General features: G+C 47.1%; 1 protein-coding gene across 2 annotated transcripts; it reads left to right on the top strand.

The window, feature by feature from the left end:
- The first annotated feature begins 1,266 nt into the window (after positions 1-1,266).
- Positions 1,267-17,607, top strand: LOC131348418 (CTD nuclear envelope phosphatase 1A). 2 transcript variants are annotated; one of them, XM_058383327.1, is made up of 8 exons: positions 1,267-1,888; positions 6,699-6,765; positions 7,467-7,585; positions 8,260-8,331; positions 8,535-8,651; positions 14,435-14,546; positions 17,242-17,326; positions 17,426-17,607. In XM_058383327.1, the coding sequence occupies exons 1-8, from the start codon at positions 1,784-1,786 to the stop codon at positions 17,484-17,486; spliced, it is 738 nt and encodes a 245-aa protein (XP_058239310.1). In that variant the 5' UTR covers positions 1,267-1,783; the 3' UTR covers positions 17,487-17,607. The 2 variants fall into 2 exon arrangements, with proteins under 2 accessions (XP_058239310.1, XP_058239311.1); XM_058383328.1 differs by lacking the exon at positions 8,535-8,651.
- Positions 17,608-18,042: the final 435 nt, after the last annotated feature.

The following is an 18,042-nucleotide window of genomic DNA, read 5'->3' as shown; positions in this document are numbered from 1 at the left end:
TGGTCAGGTACCCTTGCAGGTCGTCTAGCACGCAGACCACGCTGATGTAAACGGTTTCAGATGGTCTGACGTGACACTTGGGTTCTTCTCACCTCCCTTAAATGTGCCTGGAGTTGAGTGGCGTTCATCATCCGGTTCCGCAGGGCACTGTTCACAATGAAGCGGTCATCAACGTGGGATGTGGCCAAAGGACGTCCACTTCTATGCCTTTCTGTGACTCTTCCAGTCTCTCTGTATCTCTGTCCCAACCTGCTGATGACACTCTGTGACACTCTAAGCTCAGTGGCCACTTCCCTCTGAGAACATCCTGTTTGAAGCCTCACAATGGTGAGGTTCTGTTGATCAGTTGTTAGGTGTGGTCTTGGTCTCATGATGTCAAAATGTGAACAGCATGATGAAGAGGACTGTTTAAATACCAATTCTAATGGAAGCAGAAAATTTATTGGTGGATTCATGGATCAAACATCAGTTGTGAATTTTGCCGTTAAGCACCTTGTTAGAGAACAGCAAGTTCTGCAGAAAGTACTGAAACACTGAACAGTTGGACATGTGCATTCAGAAGGGTAGAAAAGGTCAAATTAAGTTCACCTGGAAAGGTTATAGTGCATTTTAGGTGCATCCTGAAATTTCACCTGAAAGCCCAGTATCCTTAACTTTTTGTGAGTAGTGTAAATAAACTCGAGAGTATATGTACACTCTGCAACAAACTTGAATCAGAAGAGATACAGGGAAAAGGAGTAAAAGAAGTTTAAAAAGTATTTTAAATATTCATACTTTAGTTGTTGATATCCTCAAGAGGAATATACACAACATTCGGCTAAAGTGTGTGCGTCCCTGACCATCACACCCACACGTGTCTGAAGCACACAGCAGTCTAAAATGTCTCTGTAGAGTCACTGTCTGGACACTGTACACACTGGAGCTTTACAATGTCACTTCACTGGACCTCAGAGTCCAAATATGACCATGTGAAGAAGTGAAGAACTGGAGTGTCCTGCACAGAGCCCTGACTCAGACTCAACCCCACTGACCCCCAGACCCCAAAGTCTGATCTCTCTAATGATCTTGTAGCTGAATGATCACTAATCATGTTTCTGCTTCAGCAAAACAACATCAACTCTTTAACGGAAATGTAATTTATTAAAAATATGAAATTTATTTGTACATGATTATAAATGCATGTATTTAAATCAGAAATATGTTTTATATCTTCTCTCGACTCGACACTAGAGGGCGCGCGTTCTCACCCCACCTCTCAGGAAATGACGTAGCCAGTGCAGTAATGGCGGCTCACAGTTCGCTCCTGGATATTTGTATCGGAAGCGCAGTGTGACTCCGTGTGTCCGGACTGTCTGATCTACAGGCTCTGGAATAAAGTTCAATTTTTTTGTACCGCTTCTTTTCTCGATTCTTGGAGTTTTTTATTCGCTTCTCCGGGCGATTTGTCCGAGGGCTTGCTAGCTTAGCTTTGCTAGGTGGCAAATAGAAAACAAGTCAAATTAGCCTAGCATGCTAAACCAACTCAGTGGAGCCAGGTTTCCTCAGTGCGCCCTGTGTTAGCTTGTTGGCCACCGAGCCGCAAGAGTGTGTGTGCGTAGCGCGAGCTTCAGGAACACACACACACACACACACACACACACACGGCGTAAAGAGTTGACTTGAACTCGGTCCTTTAGGAAGCTAATCTCCGCTCTGAAGCAGCGGCGCTGTGGGACGGTGGGAGCGGCTAATAAACCAGGGGCAGTGCTAATCACAGTGCTAGCGGTTAGTCCTATGGTCCAGCATGCTGAAGACCCGACAGTGTTTACTCGGACTCCGCACTTTCCTCGGAGTGGCGTCAAGGATCTGGGGCTTCATCCTGTACATCCTCAGGAAACACCTTCGCACGGTCAGTAACTCAGAACACTCTCTAATTACACCTCCATTATCCACTCTACTTACTATGGTCACTACTAATACTCACAGTGGTCAGTACTGGTTTATAAACGCTGGACGCACCTGTTCAGTCAGTGCTTCACCGTACTTACTGTTAGTTTCTCAGGACACTGCTGCAGGGTCAGCACCACAAACTACTCACTGGACTCATTAACACTTACATTCTCATCACCTTCAGTACCGTACCGTGGTGTGTGTTAGTACCTGTACACTGATGGACTCAGGAAACTACTTCCATATGCAGAGGAGTGGAGTACTGTACTTGCTGTACTCGCAGTACTCAGACTACTCGCTGTACTCGCAGTACTCAGACTACTTGCTGTACTCACAGTACTCACAGTACTCAGGCTACTCACTGTACTCGTAGTACTCACTGTACTCACAGTACTCTCAGTACTCACAGTACTCGGGCTACTCACTGTACTCACAGTACTCGGGCTACTCGCTGTACTCACAGTACTCACTACTCAGTGCTCAGGCTACTCGCAGTACTCACTGTACTCACAGTACTCACTACTCACAGTACTCGCAGTACTCACTGTACTCACTACTCAGGCTACTCGCAGTACTCACAGTACTCACTGTACTCGCAGTACTCAGGCTACTCGCAATACTCACTGTACTCACTGTACTCACTGTACTCACTGTACTTGCAGTACTCACTGTACTCACTGTACTTGCAGTACTCACTGTACTTGCAGTACTCAGGCCACTCGCAGTACTCAGGCCACTCGCAGTACTTGCTGTACTCACAGTACTCAGGCTACTTGCAGTACTCGCTGTACTTGCAGTACTCGCTGTACTTGCAGTACTCGCTGTACTTGCAGTACTCGCTGTACTCGCAGTACTTGCAGTACTCACAGTACTTGCAGTACTCACAGTACTCGCAGTACTCGCTGTACTCGCAGTACTCGCTGTACTCGCAGTACTCGCTGTACTCGCAGTACTCGCTGTTCTCGCAGTACTCGCAGTACTCGCAGTACTCAGGCTACTCGCAGTACTCAGGCTACTCGCAGTACTCACAGTACTCAGGCTACTCGCAGTACTCACAGTACTCAGGCTACTCGCAGTACTCACAGTACTTGCTGTACTCACAGTACTCAGACTACTCGCAGTACTCCCTGTACTCGCAGTACTCAGGCTACTCGCAGTACTCACTGTACTCGCAGTACTCAGGCTACTCGCAGTACTCACTGTACTCGCAGTACTCACTGTACTCGCAGTACTCAGGCTACTCGCAGTACTCACTGTACTCACAGTACTCAGACTACTCGCAGTACTCACAGTACTCACAGTACTCAGGCTACTCGCAGTACTCAGGCTACTTGCAGTACTCACTGTACTCGCAGTACTCACTGTACTCACTGTACTCGCAGTACTCACTGTACTCACTGTACTCGCAGTACTCACTGTACTCGCAGTACTCAGGCCACTCGCAGTACTCAGGCCACTCGCAGTACTCACTGTACTCGCAGTACTCAGGCTACTCGCAGTACTCAGGCTACTCGCAGTACTCAGGCTACTCGCAGTACTCAGACTACTCGCAGTACTCACAGTACTCACAGTACTCAGGCTACTCGCAGTACTCAGGCTACTTGCAGTACTCACTGTACTCGCAGTACTCACTGTACTCACTGTACTCGCAGTACTCACTGTACTCACTGTACTCGCAGTACTCGCAGTACTCACTGTACTCGCAGTACTCGCTGTACTCACAGTACTCAGGCTACTTGCAGTACTCACAGTACTCACTGTACTCACAGTACTTGCTGTACTCACAGTACTCAGGCTACTTGCAGTACTCACTGTACTCACTGTACTCGGGCTACTCGCAGTACTCACTGTACTCACAGTACTCACTGTACTCACAGTACTCACTGTACTCAGGCTACTCGCAGTACTCACAGTACTCAGGCTACTCGCAGTACTCGCAGTACTCGCTGTACTCACAGTACTCAGGCTACTCGCAGTACTCACAGTACTCAGGCTACTCGCAGTACTCGCAGTACTCGCTGTACTCACAGTACTCAGGCTACCCGCAGTACTCACAGTACTCAGGCTACCCGCAGTACTCACTGTACTCACAGTACTCAGGCTACTCGCAGTACTCACTGTACTCGCAGTACTCAGGCCACTCGCAGTACTCAGGCTACTCGCTGTACTTGCAGTACTCACTGTACTCACAGTACTCGCTGTACTCACAGTACTCAGGCTACTCGCAGTACTCACTGTACTCACAGTACTCAGACTACTCGCGGTACTCACAGTACTCACAGTACTCAGGCTACTCACAGTACTCAGGCTACTTGCAGTACTCACTGTACTCGCAGTACTCACTGTACTCACTGTACTCACTGTACTCGCAGTACTCACTGTACTCGCAGTACTCACTGTACTCGCAGTACTCAGGCCACTCGCAGTACTCAGGCTACTCGCTGTACTTGCAGTACTCACTGTACTCACAGTACTCGCTGTACTCACAGTACTCAGGCTACTTGCAGTACTCACAGTACTCACTGTACTCACAGTACTCGCTGTACTCACAGTACTCAGGCTACTTGCAGTACTCACTGTACTCACTGTACTCGGGCTACTCGCAGTACTCACTGTACTCACAGTACTCACTGTACTCACAGTACTCACTGTACTCAGGCTACTCGCAGTACTCACAGTACTCAGGCTACTCGCAGTACTCGCAGTACTCGCTGTACTCACAGTACTCAGGCTACTCGCAGTACTCACAGTACTCAGGCTACTCGCAGTACTCGCAGTACTCGCTGTACTCACAGTACTCAGGCTACTCGCAGTACTCACTGTACTCACAGTACTCAGGCTACTCGCAGTACTCACTGTACTCACAGTACTCAGACTACTTGCAGTACTCACAGTACTCAGGCTACTCGCAGTACTCGCTGTACTCACAGTACTCAGACTACTTGCAGTACTCGCTGTACTCACAGTACTCAGACTACTTGCAGTACTCGCTGTACTCACAGTACTCAGACTACTTGCAGTACTCGCTGTACTCACAGTACTCAGACTACTTGCAGTACTCACTGTACTCACAGTACTCAGACTACTCACTGTACTCACAGTACTTGCTGTACTCTCTGTACTTTCTGTACTCACAGTACTCAGACTACTCACTGTACTCACTGATTTTTTGAAGGCCACAGCAAAATGGAACAGATCATGGTTGTGTTCACACTGCAGGATTTTCAGAGTGGTCAGATCATGGTCAGATCATGGTCAGATCACACTGCAGGATTTTCAGAGTGGTCAGATCATGGTCAGATCATGGTCAGATCACACTGCAGGATTTTCAGAGTGGTCAGATCATGGTCAGATCACACTGCAGGATGGATCAGTAACAGGAGCTTTCACACTGCATGACTACACAATAGGAAGAATCTCCCACAACTCTGTCTGGTCCACAGACTGCGTTTCACACCTGAACGTACGCAACAAGTAATAATAGGTGCGTTTACATGGACACTTGTAATCCGATGGTAACAGGACTAGAAGCACAATCAGATTAAAAAAGTGTCATGTAAACACGTCAATCGGATGGAATTTGCCACGTCTGATTAAAATTTCAATCGGATGGTAAGGGGTGGTTTAAACCATTTTTAATCCGATCGAGAGGACGTGTAAACACTTAATCAGATGGAATATGTTCCCGGAAAGTTCTGCACATGTGCTGTGACGCAAGAATTGACGTATGACGTACGGATGTTGTCGTAGGTACAATGGCGGGCGCTAAGCAAAACTGGTCTGTGGTCGGCGGGAATCCTGTTTTCGCGGACTGTGCGCATGTCAAAAGAAACAATCTGATTACTTTATACCGCGTTCATGTAAACACCGCGATCGGATTCGTCAATCTGATTGAATTCAGTCCGATCTGATTAAAAAGTGTCCATGTAAACGCACCTACTGTAATAACGCGAGATCACACGTGAGGTCAGAGTCCTCGTGTGAGAAATGTTACCCTGCAAAAAGTTCTCCATCCTAATGGTCAGTGCGGGGAACAAGGACTGTGCGTTCTGCAGAATTGAACAAATGAATAATTTTGCAGTGTCCTGCTGCTGATGCGGCTGGTCAAACAAATGTTTCTGCTTTATTTCTGTTTGATGTAATTGTAAAGATTATTTATTCTGATAGAACTATATTAAAGACATTTGTCTGATAAAAAACTATAAACTCTATTAAACTATAATATTGTACTCCAACTGAAGCCATGCTTGCTGATATTGTGGTCTCAAACTCCCCGAACTGACCGCTGCCCTGTATCTCGCTTTCTCACTGGCTGAGATATGTTTCAGTCAGAGCTCCTTTCACACTGCAGGACTTTGAGTCAGCGACTCGGTCAGATCGCGTCTTTGGTCACTCATGTGCACGAGCTCTGATTTGCTAAACCTGTTGGAGATTGAAACTCAGGTCTGAAACGGTGCAGTGTGAACTGGGCTTTATAGAATCCATACATTAATGTAAACAGATCAGAGTCTGACCTGACCAGGTTTGACCGCTGGTGTGAGGGATATAAATAGAGCTCCAGTGTTTCATCTGGTTCCTCCTTCATACTCCCCCATGTGTGTGTGTGTTTGTGTGTCTTCTAATGTACAAGCTCCCCCTTGACACCACCCTCATTTACTCTGCTTCATACATCAGCATAACAACAGTAAATAAAAGAATATCAGAATATTGCATTTCATTACAAATCTCAATGTAATAATCTCTCTCTCTCTCTCTCTCTCTCTCCACAGATAATTCAGTACCAGACGGTGCGCTATGATACGCTACCCCTCTCTCCTGCATCCAGAAACAGACTCAGTGAGTTTATCTCTCATAACATTCACTCTGTCTGTGTGCTGTAGAGCTGGGCGATTAATCGTTATCAATTAATTCCAATTTATGGTTTATGTCGATGTTGTGTGTGTGTGTGTGTTTGATTGTACCGTATACACAGATGTACAATGATTTTTATTTAGCGTGTCGGTGTATTTAGCGTGTCGGTGTATTTAGCGTGTCGGTGTATTTAGCGTGTCGGTGTATTTAGCGTGTTAGTTGAATGTTGAACTGCTTTAAAAAATTGTGTGTTTTTTAGGGATTTTTTTCAGGTGATGTAAGTTCAGTCTGCAGTCTGCACTTTATAAATCCCTGATATTTTGTAATATGACATTATTTTGCTAGAATAATTAGAACTTGTAAAGTCTGGTGAAAGTTTGCACTTTATTAATCGCAAAAAGGTTTTTATGTTTTTGTATTGATTATTGTTTTTTCTAAAATAAAAAAAATAGCGAAAGTACGTTTGCACTTTTAGTCCAGATCAGTAGTTCATATGTTTTGGTTATACTGTTTTTGCTTAAATTAAAAAAATAAACCCCTATCATATGGTCTCTAGTGTTTTATTAATTTTTTTAAAAGAAAAATAATTGTTTTAAAATCGAATGTTGTTTTAAAAAGGGACATATCGCCCAGCTCTAGTGTGCTGGTTAGTGCTGATTGATCTGTGTGTGTGTGTGTGTGTGTAGATGCAGTGAAGAGGAAGATCCTGGTTCTGGATCTGGATGAGACTCTGATTCACTCTCACCATGACGGGGTGCTGAGGCCTACTGTCCGACCCGGAACACCACCAGACTTCATTCTCAAGGTACACACACACAAAGCCCCAGTTCAGTTTTGTTATTTAGCACTTTTAACAGTGGACACTGTCTAAAAGCAGCTTTACAGAAATCTAGAAAGAATAAAAATGAGAAGTGTTAAGTCTGAGTTTATGTTTTTCTCTGATGATCAAGCCTGGGGCCATTAATAAGAAGCATTGGGCAGTGGTGGTCAGGAAAAAACTCCCTGGGTCAATATGAGGAAAAACCTTGAGATGAACCAGGCTCAAAAAGGAACTCTCTTAAGAGAATATTATGTAGATGATGGGATGGTAAGTGGTCAGTGATACAGACAGGTGTGAACAGTGTCCAGTGTGTCTGGAAGATGATGACAGAACCCAGATGTGGTGGAGATCTGGGAGTCCTGCAGCCACATCACATCTGTAGAGTGAACACCACTGCATCTCCATGCGTCTCGGACACTGACGAAGGGGTCACTAATTGAATGTGTCTCTGTCCTCTCTGAAACTTCATCCGTACTTTGAGTCTGAGGGCAGTGGAGCTGACCACTAGAGTGTGTTAAACAACACACACACACCTGAGACAGGACTGGCAGGACGCTTCTGTCTGAAAATAAACACAACTGACCAAATAAATCTGATCTACAGATAGACCTGAGACTGAAAATGTAACTAATTTTCTTCTCCTCTGTGTGTGTGTGTAGGTGGTCATAGATAAACATCCAGTGAGGTTTTTTGTGCATAAAAGACCACATGTCGACTTTTTCTTAGAAGTGGTGAGTAAATGTCTCTCTCTCTCTCTCTCTCTGAGGTACTGATACAGACAGATAGATAATCACCTACTCTCATTATCTCACTCTGCTGTCTCACTGCTCGTTAAGGCTAATGCTGGGTGTTGAGCGGATGTTAATGCTGGTGTGTAGTGATACACAGGACTGTGTAAAGGTGTGTGTGTGTGTCTGTGTGTGCGCGTGTGCAGGTGAGTCAGTGGTACGAGTTGGTGGTGTTCACAGCCAGTATGGAGATTTATGGCTCTGCTGTAGCAGACAAACTCGACAACAACAGAGGAATCCTTAAGCGCAGATATTACAGACAGGTATACACACACACACACACACACACACACACACAGACTGTTAGGGGCGGGGTTTACTGTACTGAGCTTCACTGATTGGTCATACATGTACATATAATATCTCTATACAGTAATGGTTCTCTTAGACAGTGAGGTTACAGTGTAGAGAGTCTCAGTTCTACAGGACCTGACATTATTAACAGATACTACTTACAAAAGATCAATAAATACTCGTGCTTGACTCACATATGTGTGTTAATGAGGGGGTGTGTGTGTTAATGAGGGGGTGTGCGCGTGTGTTAATGAGGGGGTGTGCGCGTGTGTTAATGAGGGGGTGTGCGCGTGTGTTAACGAGGGGGTGTGCGCGTGTGTTAATGAGCGTGGGTGTGTTAATGAGGGGGTGCGCGTGTGTTAATGAGGGTGTGCGTGTGTTAATGAGCATTGGTTGTGCGCGTGTGTTAATGAGGGTGTGTGTGTGTTAATGAGGGTGTGTGTGTGTTAATGAGGGTGTGTGTGTGTGTGTGTAATGAGGGTGTGTGTGTGTGTAATGAGGGTGTGTGTGTGTGTGTGTAATGAGGGTGTGTGTGTGTGTAATGAGGGTGTGTGCGTGTGTAATGAGGGTGTGTGCGTGTGTTAATGAGGGTGTGTGTGTGTTAATGAGCCTGGGTGTGTTAATGAGGGGGTGTGTGTGTTAATGAGTGTGGATGTGTTAATGAGGGGGTGTGTGTGTTAATGAGCGTGGGTGTGTTAATGAGGGGGTGTGCGTGTGTTAATGAGCATTGGTTGTGCGCGCGTGTTAATGAGGGTGTGCGCGTGTTAATGAGGGTGTGCGCGTGTTAATGAGGGTGGGTGTGTTAATGAGGGGGTGTGCGTGTGTTAATGAGGGGGTGCGTGTGTTAATGAGCATTGGTTGTGTGTGTGTGTTAATGAGGGTGTGTGTGTGTGTTAATGAGGGTGTGTGTTTAATGAGGGGGTGCGCGCGTGTTAATGAGGGGGTGCGCGTGTGTTAATGAGGGGGTGCGTGTGAATGAGCATTGGTTGTGCGCGCGTGTTAATGAGGGTGTGCACGTGTTAATGAGGGTGTGCACGTGTTAATGAGGGTGTGCGCGTGTTAATGAGGGTGTGCGCGTGTTAATGAGGGTGTGCGCGTGTTAATGAGGGGGTGCGCGTGTTAATGAGTGTGGATGTGTTAATGAGGGGGTGTGCGTGTGTTAATGAGGGGGTGTGTGTGTTAATGAGTGTGGATGTGTTAATGAGGGGGTGTGCGTGTGTTAATGAGGGGGTGTGCGTGTGTTAATGAGGGGGTGTGCGTGTGTTAATGAGGGGGTGTGTGTGTGTTAATGAGGGTGTGTGCGTGTGTTAATGAGCGTGGGTGTGTTAATGAGGGGGTGTGCGCGTGTTAATGAGGGTGGGTGTGTTAATGAGGGGGTGTGTGTGTTAATGAGCGTGGGTGTGTTAATGAGGGGGTGTGCGTGTGTTAATGAGGGGGTGCGTGTGTTAATGAGCATTGGTTGTGCGCGTGTGTTAATGAGGGTGGGTGTGTGTTAATGAGGGTGTGTGTGTGTTGATGAGGGGGTGTGCGTGTGTTAATGAGGGTGTGCGTGTGTTAATGAGGGGGTGCGTGTGTTAATGAGGGGGTGCGTGTGTTAATGAGCCTGGGTGTGTTAATGAGGGGGTGTGCGTGTGTTAATGAGGGTGTGCGTGTGTTAATGAGGGTGTGTGTGTGTTGAGGGGGTGTGTGTGTTAATGAGCGTGGGTGTGCGCGTGTTAATGAGGGTGTGTTAATGAGGGGGTGCGCGTGTGTTAATGAGGGTGTGCGTGTGTTAATGAGGGGGTGCGCGTGTGTTAATGAGTGTGTGCGTGTGTTAATGAGGGTGTGTGTTAATGAGGGGGTGTGCGCGTGTTAATGAGGGGGTGTGCGCGTGTTAATGAGGGGGTGTGCGCGTGTTAATGAGGGGGGGTGCGGGTGGTTATGAGGGGGTGTGGGTGTGTTAATGAGGGGGTGTGCGTGTGTTAATGAGGGGGTGTGCGTGTGTTAATGAGGGTGTGTGCGTGTGTTAATGAGGGGGTGTGCGTGTGTTAATGAGGGGGTGTGCGTGTGTTAATGAGGGTGTGTGCGTGTGTTAATGAGCGTGGGTGTGTTAATGAGGGGGTGTGCATGTGTTAATGAGGGGGTGCGTGTGTTAATGAGCATTGGTTGTGCGCGTGTAGATGACAGAACCCAGATGTGGTGGAGATCTGGGAGTCCTGCAGCCACATCACATCTGTAGAGTGAACACCACTGCATCTCCGTGCGTCTCGGACACTGACGAAGGGGTCACTAATTGAATATGTGTCTGTCCTCTCTGAAACTTCATCCGTACTTTGAGTCTGAGGGCAGTGGAGCTGACCACTAGAGTGTGTTAAACAACACACACACACCTGAGACAGGACTGGCAGGACGCTTCTGTCTGAAATGTCTTCTGTCTGTGTGTGTTAATGAGGGTGTGTGTGTTAATGAGGGTGTGTGTGTGTTAATGAGGGGGGGTGTGTTAATGAGCGTGGGTGTGTTAATGAGGGGGTGTGCGTGTGTTAATGAGGGTGTGTGTGTGTGTTAATGAGCGTGGGTGTGTTAATGAGGGGGTGTGCATGTGTTAATGAGGGGGTGCGTGTGTTAATGAGCATTGGTTGTGCGCGTGTAGATGACAGAACCCAGATGTGGTGGAGATCTGGGAGTCCTGCAGCCACATCACATCTGTAGAGTGAACACCACTGCATCTCCGTGCGTCTCGGACACTGACGAAGGGGTCACTAATTGAATATGTGTCTGTCCTCTCTGAAACTTCATCCGTACTTTGAGTCTGAGGGCAGTGGAGCTGACCACTAGAGTGTGTTAAACAACACACACACACCTGAGACAGGACTGGCAGGACGCTTCTGTCTGAAATGTCTTCTGTCTGTGTGTGTTAATGAGGGTGTGTGTGTTAATGAGGGTGTGTGTGTGTTAATGAGGGGGGGTGTGTTAATGAGCGTGGGTGTGTTAATGAGGGGGTGTGCGTGTGTTAATGAGGGTGTGTGTGTGTGTTAATGAGGGGGTGTGCATGTGTTAATGAGGGGGTGTGTGTGTTAATGAGCGTGGGTGTGTTAATGAGGGGGTGTGCGTGTGTTAATGAGGGGGTGCGTGTGTTAATGAGCATTGGTTGTGCGTGTGTGTTAATGAGGGTGTGTGTGTGTTAATGAGGGTGTGTGTGTGTTAATGAGCCTGGGTGTGTTAATGAGGGTGTGTGTGTGTTTAATGAGGGGGTGCGTGTGTGTTAATGAGGGGGTGCGTGTGTTAATGAGCCTGGGTGTGTTAATGAGGGGGTGCGCGTGTGTTAATGAGGGGGTGCGTGTGTTAATGAGGGTGTGCGTGTGTTAATCAGCGTGGGTGTGTGTGTTGAGGGGGTGTGTGTGTTAATGAGCGTGGGTGTGCGCGTGTTAATGAGGGTGTGTGTGTGTTAATGAGGGTGTGTGTTAATGAGGGGGTGCGCGTGTGTTAATGAGGGGGTGCGCGTGTGTTAATGAGGGTGTGTGTTAATGAGGGGGTGCGCGTGTGTTAATGAGGGTGTGTGTTAATGAGGGGGTGCACGTGTGTTAATGAGGGTGTGTGTTAATGAGGGGGTGCGAGTGTGTTAATGAGGGTGTGTGCGTGTGTTAATGAGGGTGTGTGTTAATGAGGGGGTGCACGTGTGTTAATGAGGGTGTGTGTTAATCATCGTGTGTGTGTGTTAATGAGGGTGTGTGTTAATCATCGTGTGTGTGTGTTAATGAGGGTGTGCGTGTGTTAATCAGCGTGTGTGTGTGTGTGTTAATGAGGGTGTGCGTGTGTTAATCAGCGTGTGTGTGTGTTAATGAGGGTGTGCGTGTGTTAATCAGCGTGGGGGTGTGGGTGTTAATGAGGGTGTGCGTGTGTTAATGAGGGTGTGTGTGTGTTAATGAGGGTGTGTGTGTGTTAATGAGGGGGTGTGTGTGGTAATGAGGGGGTGTGTGTGGTAATGAGGGTGGGTGTGTTCATGAGGGTGTGCGTGTGTTAATGAGCATTGGTTGTGTGCGTGTGTTCATGAGGGTGTGCGTGTGTTCATGAGGGTGTGCGTGTGTTCATGAGGGTGTGCGTGTGTTCATGAGGGTGTGCGTGTGTTCATGAGGGTGTGCGTGTGTTCATGAGGGTGTGTGTGTGTGGTAATGAGGGTGTGCGTGTGGTAATGAGGGTGTGCGTGTGTTAATGAGGGTGTGCGTGTGTTTAATGAGGGTGTGTGTGTGTTAATGAGCCTGGGTGTGTTAATGAGGGGGTGCGCGTGTGTTAATGAGGGGGTGCGTGTGTTAATGAGGGTGTGTGTGTTAATGAGGGGGTGCGCGTGTTAATGAGCATTGGTTGTGCGCGTGTGTTAATGAGGGTGTGTGTGTGTTAACGAGGGTGTGTGTGTGTGTTAATGAGGGTGTGTGTGTGTGTTAATGAGGGTGTGTGTGTGTGTTAATGAGGGTGTGTGTGTGTGTTAATGAGGGTGTGCGTGTGTTAATGAGGGTGTGTGTGTGTTAATGAGAGTGTGCGTGAATGAGGGTGTGTGTGTTAATGAGGGTGTGTGTGTGTGTGTTAATGAGGGTGTGTGTGTGTTAATGAGGGTGTGTGTGTGTGTTAATGAGGGTGTGTGTGTGTGTTAATGAGGGGGTGTGTGTTAATGAGGGTGCGTGTGTGTGTGTTAATGAGGGGGTGTGTGTTAATGAGGGTGTGTGTGTGTTAATGAGGGTGTGTGTGTGTGTGTTAATGAGGGTGCGTGTGTTAATGAGGGTGCGTGGGTGTGTGTGTTAATGAGGGTGTGTGTGTGTTAATGGGGGTGTGTGTGTGTGTGTGTGTTAATGAGGGTGCGTGTGTGTGTGTTAATGAGGGGGTGTGTGTTAATGAGGGTGCGTGTGTGTGTGTTAATGAGGGGGTGTGTGTGTGTTAATGAGGGGGTGTGTGTGTGTTAATGAGGGTGTGTGTGTGTGTGTTAATGAGGGGGTGTGTGTGTGTTAATGAGGGGGTGTGTGTGTGTTAATGAGGGGGTGTGTGTGTGTTAATGAGGGGGTGTGTGTGTGTTAATGAGGGTGTGTGTGTGTGTGTTAATGAGGGGGTGTGTGTGTGTTAATGGGGGGGTGTGTGTGTGTTAATGAGGGGGTGTGTGTTAATGAGGGTGTGTGTGTTAATGAGGGTGTGTGTTAATGAGGGTGTGTGTGTTAATGGGGGTGTGTGTGTGTGTGTGTGTGTGTGTGTTAATGAGGGTGCGTGTGTGTGTGTTAATGAGGGGGTGTGTGTTAATGAGGGTGCGTGTGTGTGTGTTAATGAGGGGGTGTGTGGTAATGAGGGGGTGTGTGTGTGTTAATGAGGGTGTGTGTGTGTTAATGAGGGTGTGTGTGTGTGTTAATGAGGGGGTGTGTGTGTGTTAATGAGGGGGGGTGTGTGTGTTAATGAGGGTGTGTGTGTGTGTGTGTGTTAATGAGGGTGTGTGTGTGTGTTAATGAGGGTGTGTGTGTGTGTTAATGAGGGTGTGTGTGTGTGTTAATGAGGGTGTGTGTGTTAATGAGGGTGTGTGTGTTAATGAGGGTGTGTGTGTTAATGAGGGGGTGTGTGTGTGTTAATGAGGGTGTGTGTGTGTGTTAATGAGGGTGTGTGTGTTAATGAGGGGGTGTGTGTGTGTTAATGAGGGTGTGTGTGTGTGTTAATGAGGGTGTGTGTGTTAATGAGGGTGTGTGTGTTAATGAGGGTGTGTGTGTTAATGAGGGTGTGTGTTAATGAGTGTGTGTCTCCACAGCACTGTACGCTGGATTTGGGCAGTTATATCAAGGATCTATCAGTAGTGCACAATGACCTGTCCAGTATAGTGATCCTGGATAACTCACCTGGAGCATATCGCAGCCATCCAGGTACACACACGCTCACACACACACGCTCACACACACACGCTCACACACACAATCTCACACACTCATTCACGCTCACACACAATCTCACATACTCATTCACGCTCACACACACAATCTCACACACTCATTCACGCTCACACACAATCTCACATACTCATTCATGCTCACACACAATCTCACACACTCATTCACGCTCACACACAATCTCACATACTCATTCATGCTCACACACACAATCTCACACACTCATTCACGCTCACACACAATCTCACATACTCATTCATGCTCACACACACAATCTCACACACTCATTCACGCTCACACACAATCTCACACACTCATTCACGCTCACACACACAATCTCACACACTCATTCATGCTCACACACACAATCTCACACTCATTCACGCTCACACACAATCTCACATACTCATTCATGCTCACACACACAATCTCACACACTCATTCACGCTCACACACAATCTCACACACTCATTCACGCTCACACACACAATCTCACACACTCATTCATGCTCACACACACAATCTCACACACTCATTCACGCTCACACACAATCTCACATACTCATTCACGCTCACACACACAATCTCACACACAATCTCACACACACGCTCACACACATAATCTCACACACACACACACAATCTCACACTCATTCATGCTCACACACACACACACACACAGTCTCACACACTCATTCATGCTCACGCTCACACACACACACAATCTCACACACACGCTCACACACACAATCTCACACACTCATTCATGCTCACACACACAATCTCACACACTCATTCATGTTCACACACACACACACAGTCTCACACACTCATTCATGCTCACGCTCACACACACACACACAATCTCACACACACACACACACACAGTCTCACACTCATTCATGCTCACACACACAATCTCACACACTCATTCACGCTCACACACACAATCTCACACACACGCTCACACACACAATCTCACACACTCATTCACGCTCACACACACAATCTCACACACACGCTCACACACACAATCTCACACACTCATTCACGCTCACACACACAATCTCACACACGCTCACACACACACACACACAATCTCACACACTCATTCACGCTCACACACACAATCTCACACAATCTCACACACTCATTCATGCTCACACACACACAATCTCACACACGCTCACACACACACACAGTCTCACACACTCATTCATGCTCACACACACACACAATCTCACACACAGGCTCACACACACACACAATCTCACACACACGCTCACACAATCTCACACACTCATTCACGCTCACACACACACACACAGTCTCACACACTCATTCATGCTCACACACACACACAGTCTCACACACTCATTCACGCTCACACACACACACAGTCTCACACACTCATTCATGCTCTCACACACACAGTCTCACACTCATTCATGCTCACACACACACACACACAGTCTCACACACTCATTCATGCTCACACACACACACACAGTCTCACACACTCATTCACGCTCACACACACAATCTCACACACGCTCACACACACACACAATCTCACACTCATTCACGCTCACACTCAGTCTCACACTCATTCATGCTCACACACACACACACACACACAGTCTCACACACTCATTCATGCTCACACACACACAGTCTCACACACTCATTCACGCTCACACACACAGTCTCACACACTCATTCACGCTCACACACACACACAGTCTCACACACTCATTCACGCTCACACACACACAGTCTCACACACTCATTCACACACACACAGTCTCACACTCATTCACGCTCACACACACACAGTCTCACACACTCATTCACGCTCACACACACACACAGTCTCACACTCATTCATGCTCACACACACAGTCTCACACTCATTCATGCTCACACACACACACAATCTCACACACACACACAGTCTCACACACTCATTCATGCTCACACACACACAGTCTCACACACTCATTCACACACACACACACACACACACACACACAGTCTCACACACACACACAGTCTCACACACTCATTCACACACACACACACACACAGTCTCACACACTCATTCACACACACACACACACACAGTCTCACACACACACACACACACAGTCTCACACACTCATTCATGCTCTCACACACACACAGTCTCACACACTCATTCATGCTCACACACACACACAGTCTCACACACTCATTCATGCTCACACACACACACAGTCTCACACACTCATTCATGCTCACACACACACACAGTCTCACACACTCATTCACGCTCACACACACAGTCTCACACACTCATTCATGCTCACACACACACACACACACACACACACACACACAGTCTCACACACACAGTCTCACACACTCATTCATGCTCACACACACACACACAGTCTCACACACTCATTCACGCTCACACACACACACAGTCTCACACACTCATTCACGCTCACACACACACACACACACAGTGTGTTATACAGTGTTAGAGTAGTGTGTGTGTCTGAAGAGTGAAGATGACCAGCTCCATACTGCCCTCATGTTCCTCTTCACAGCTCAGAACTCAGAGACCAGATGTTTGGGATGATGGTGTGTGTGTGTGTGTTTTACTAAGTGTGTTTTCTTTCTACAGATAATGCAATACCTATAAAGTCATGGTTTAGTGACCCTAGTGACACAGCGTTACTGAACCTGCTGCCCATGCTGGACGCACTGAGGTACCATATCCCATCATGCATCAATTTAACATGAGGCTTCTCCCAGTCATTAATGCAGTGGTTGTTAATCTGTGTGTGTGTGTGTGTGTGTGTGTGTAGGTTTACCTCTGATGTTCGCTCGGTTCTCAGCCGTAATCTTCATCAGCATCGTCTTTGGTGATGTTTTAATCTCTTCTGTTAAACTGTCCACTGCTGGAACCGTCCGGCTCTCTGTAAGGTGACCTGTGATGTCATTGAACTCCAACAACTGGACTGGAGAGAGAGAGAGAGAGAGAGAGAGAGAGAGAGAAAAAAAAGGGAAAGACACACACACACACACACACAGAAGTGAAGCAGAGAGACAGGTGTCTCACTCTCCTCTCATTGACTTTGTCCTGTTTGGATCCTGCCTTACAGACGAGTGGGTCTGAGACGGATGGAGGGATTTTTACACTCCTCCTTTGTTTCCTGACATTGTTCTTCTATAAAGAAATTTAAATTATTGGAAAAGATTGGGCACAGTCAGATATATTTCTGAAACTTTTCTCCTTCTTCTTTCTTCTTTTTCCCCCCCTTAACTTTTCCTCCCTCATAAAGCTTAGCACTTATCCATCTTTTCACTTTCATGCTCTCCCTCTCTCTCTTTCTCCCTCTCTTCCTCTCTCTCTCTCCCTCCCCATTTGTTTTTTTTTTTGTTTATGTAAAGTGACATTTCTTGTCTCAGACGTTGCACTAAT

The sequence above is a fragment of the Hemibagrus wyckioides genome, linkage group LG28 (assembly GCF_019097595.1).
Source record: "Hemibagrus wyckioides isolate EC202008001 linkage group LG28, SWU_Hwy_1.0, whole genome shotgun sequence".
NCBI classification, from domain to species: domain Eukaryota; kingdom Metazoa; phylum Chordata; class Actinopteri; order Siluriformes; family Bagridae; genus Hemibagrus; species Hemibagrus wyckioides.
Note: the sequence above shows the minus strand (reverse complement) of the source record. Positions and strands in the feature narration are given on the sequence as shown.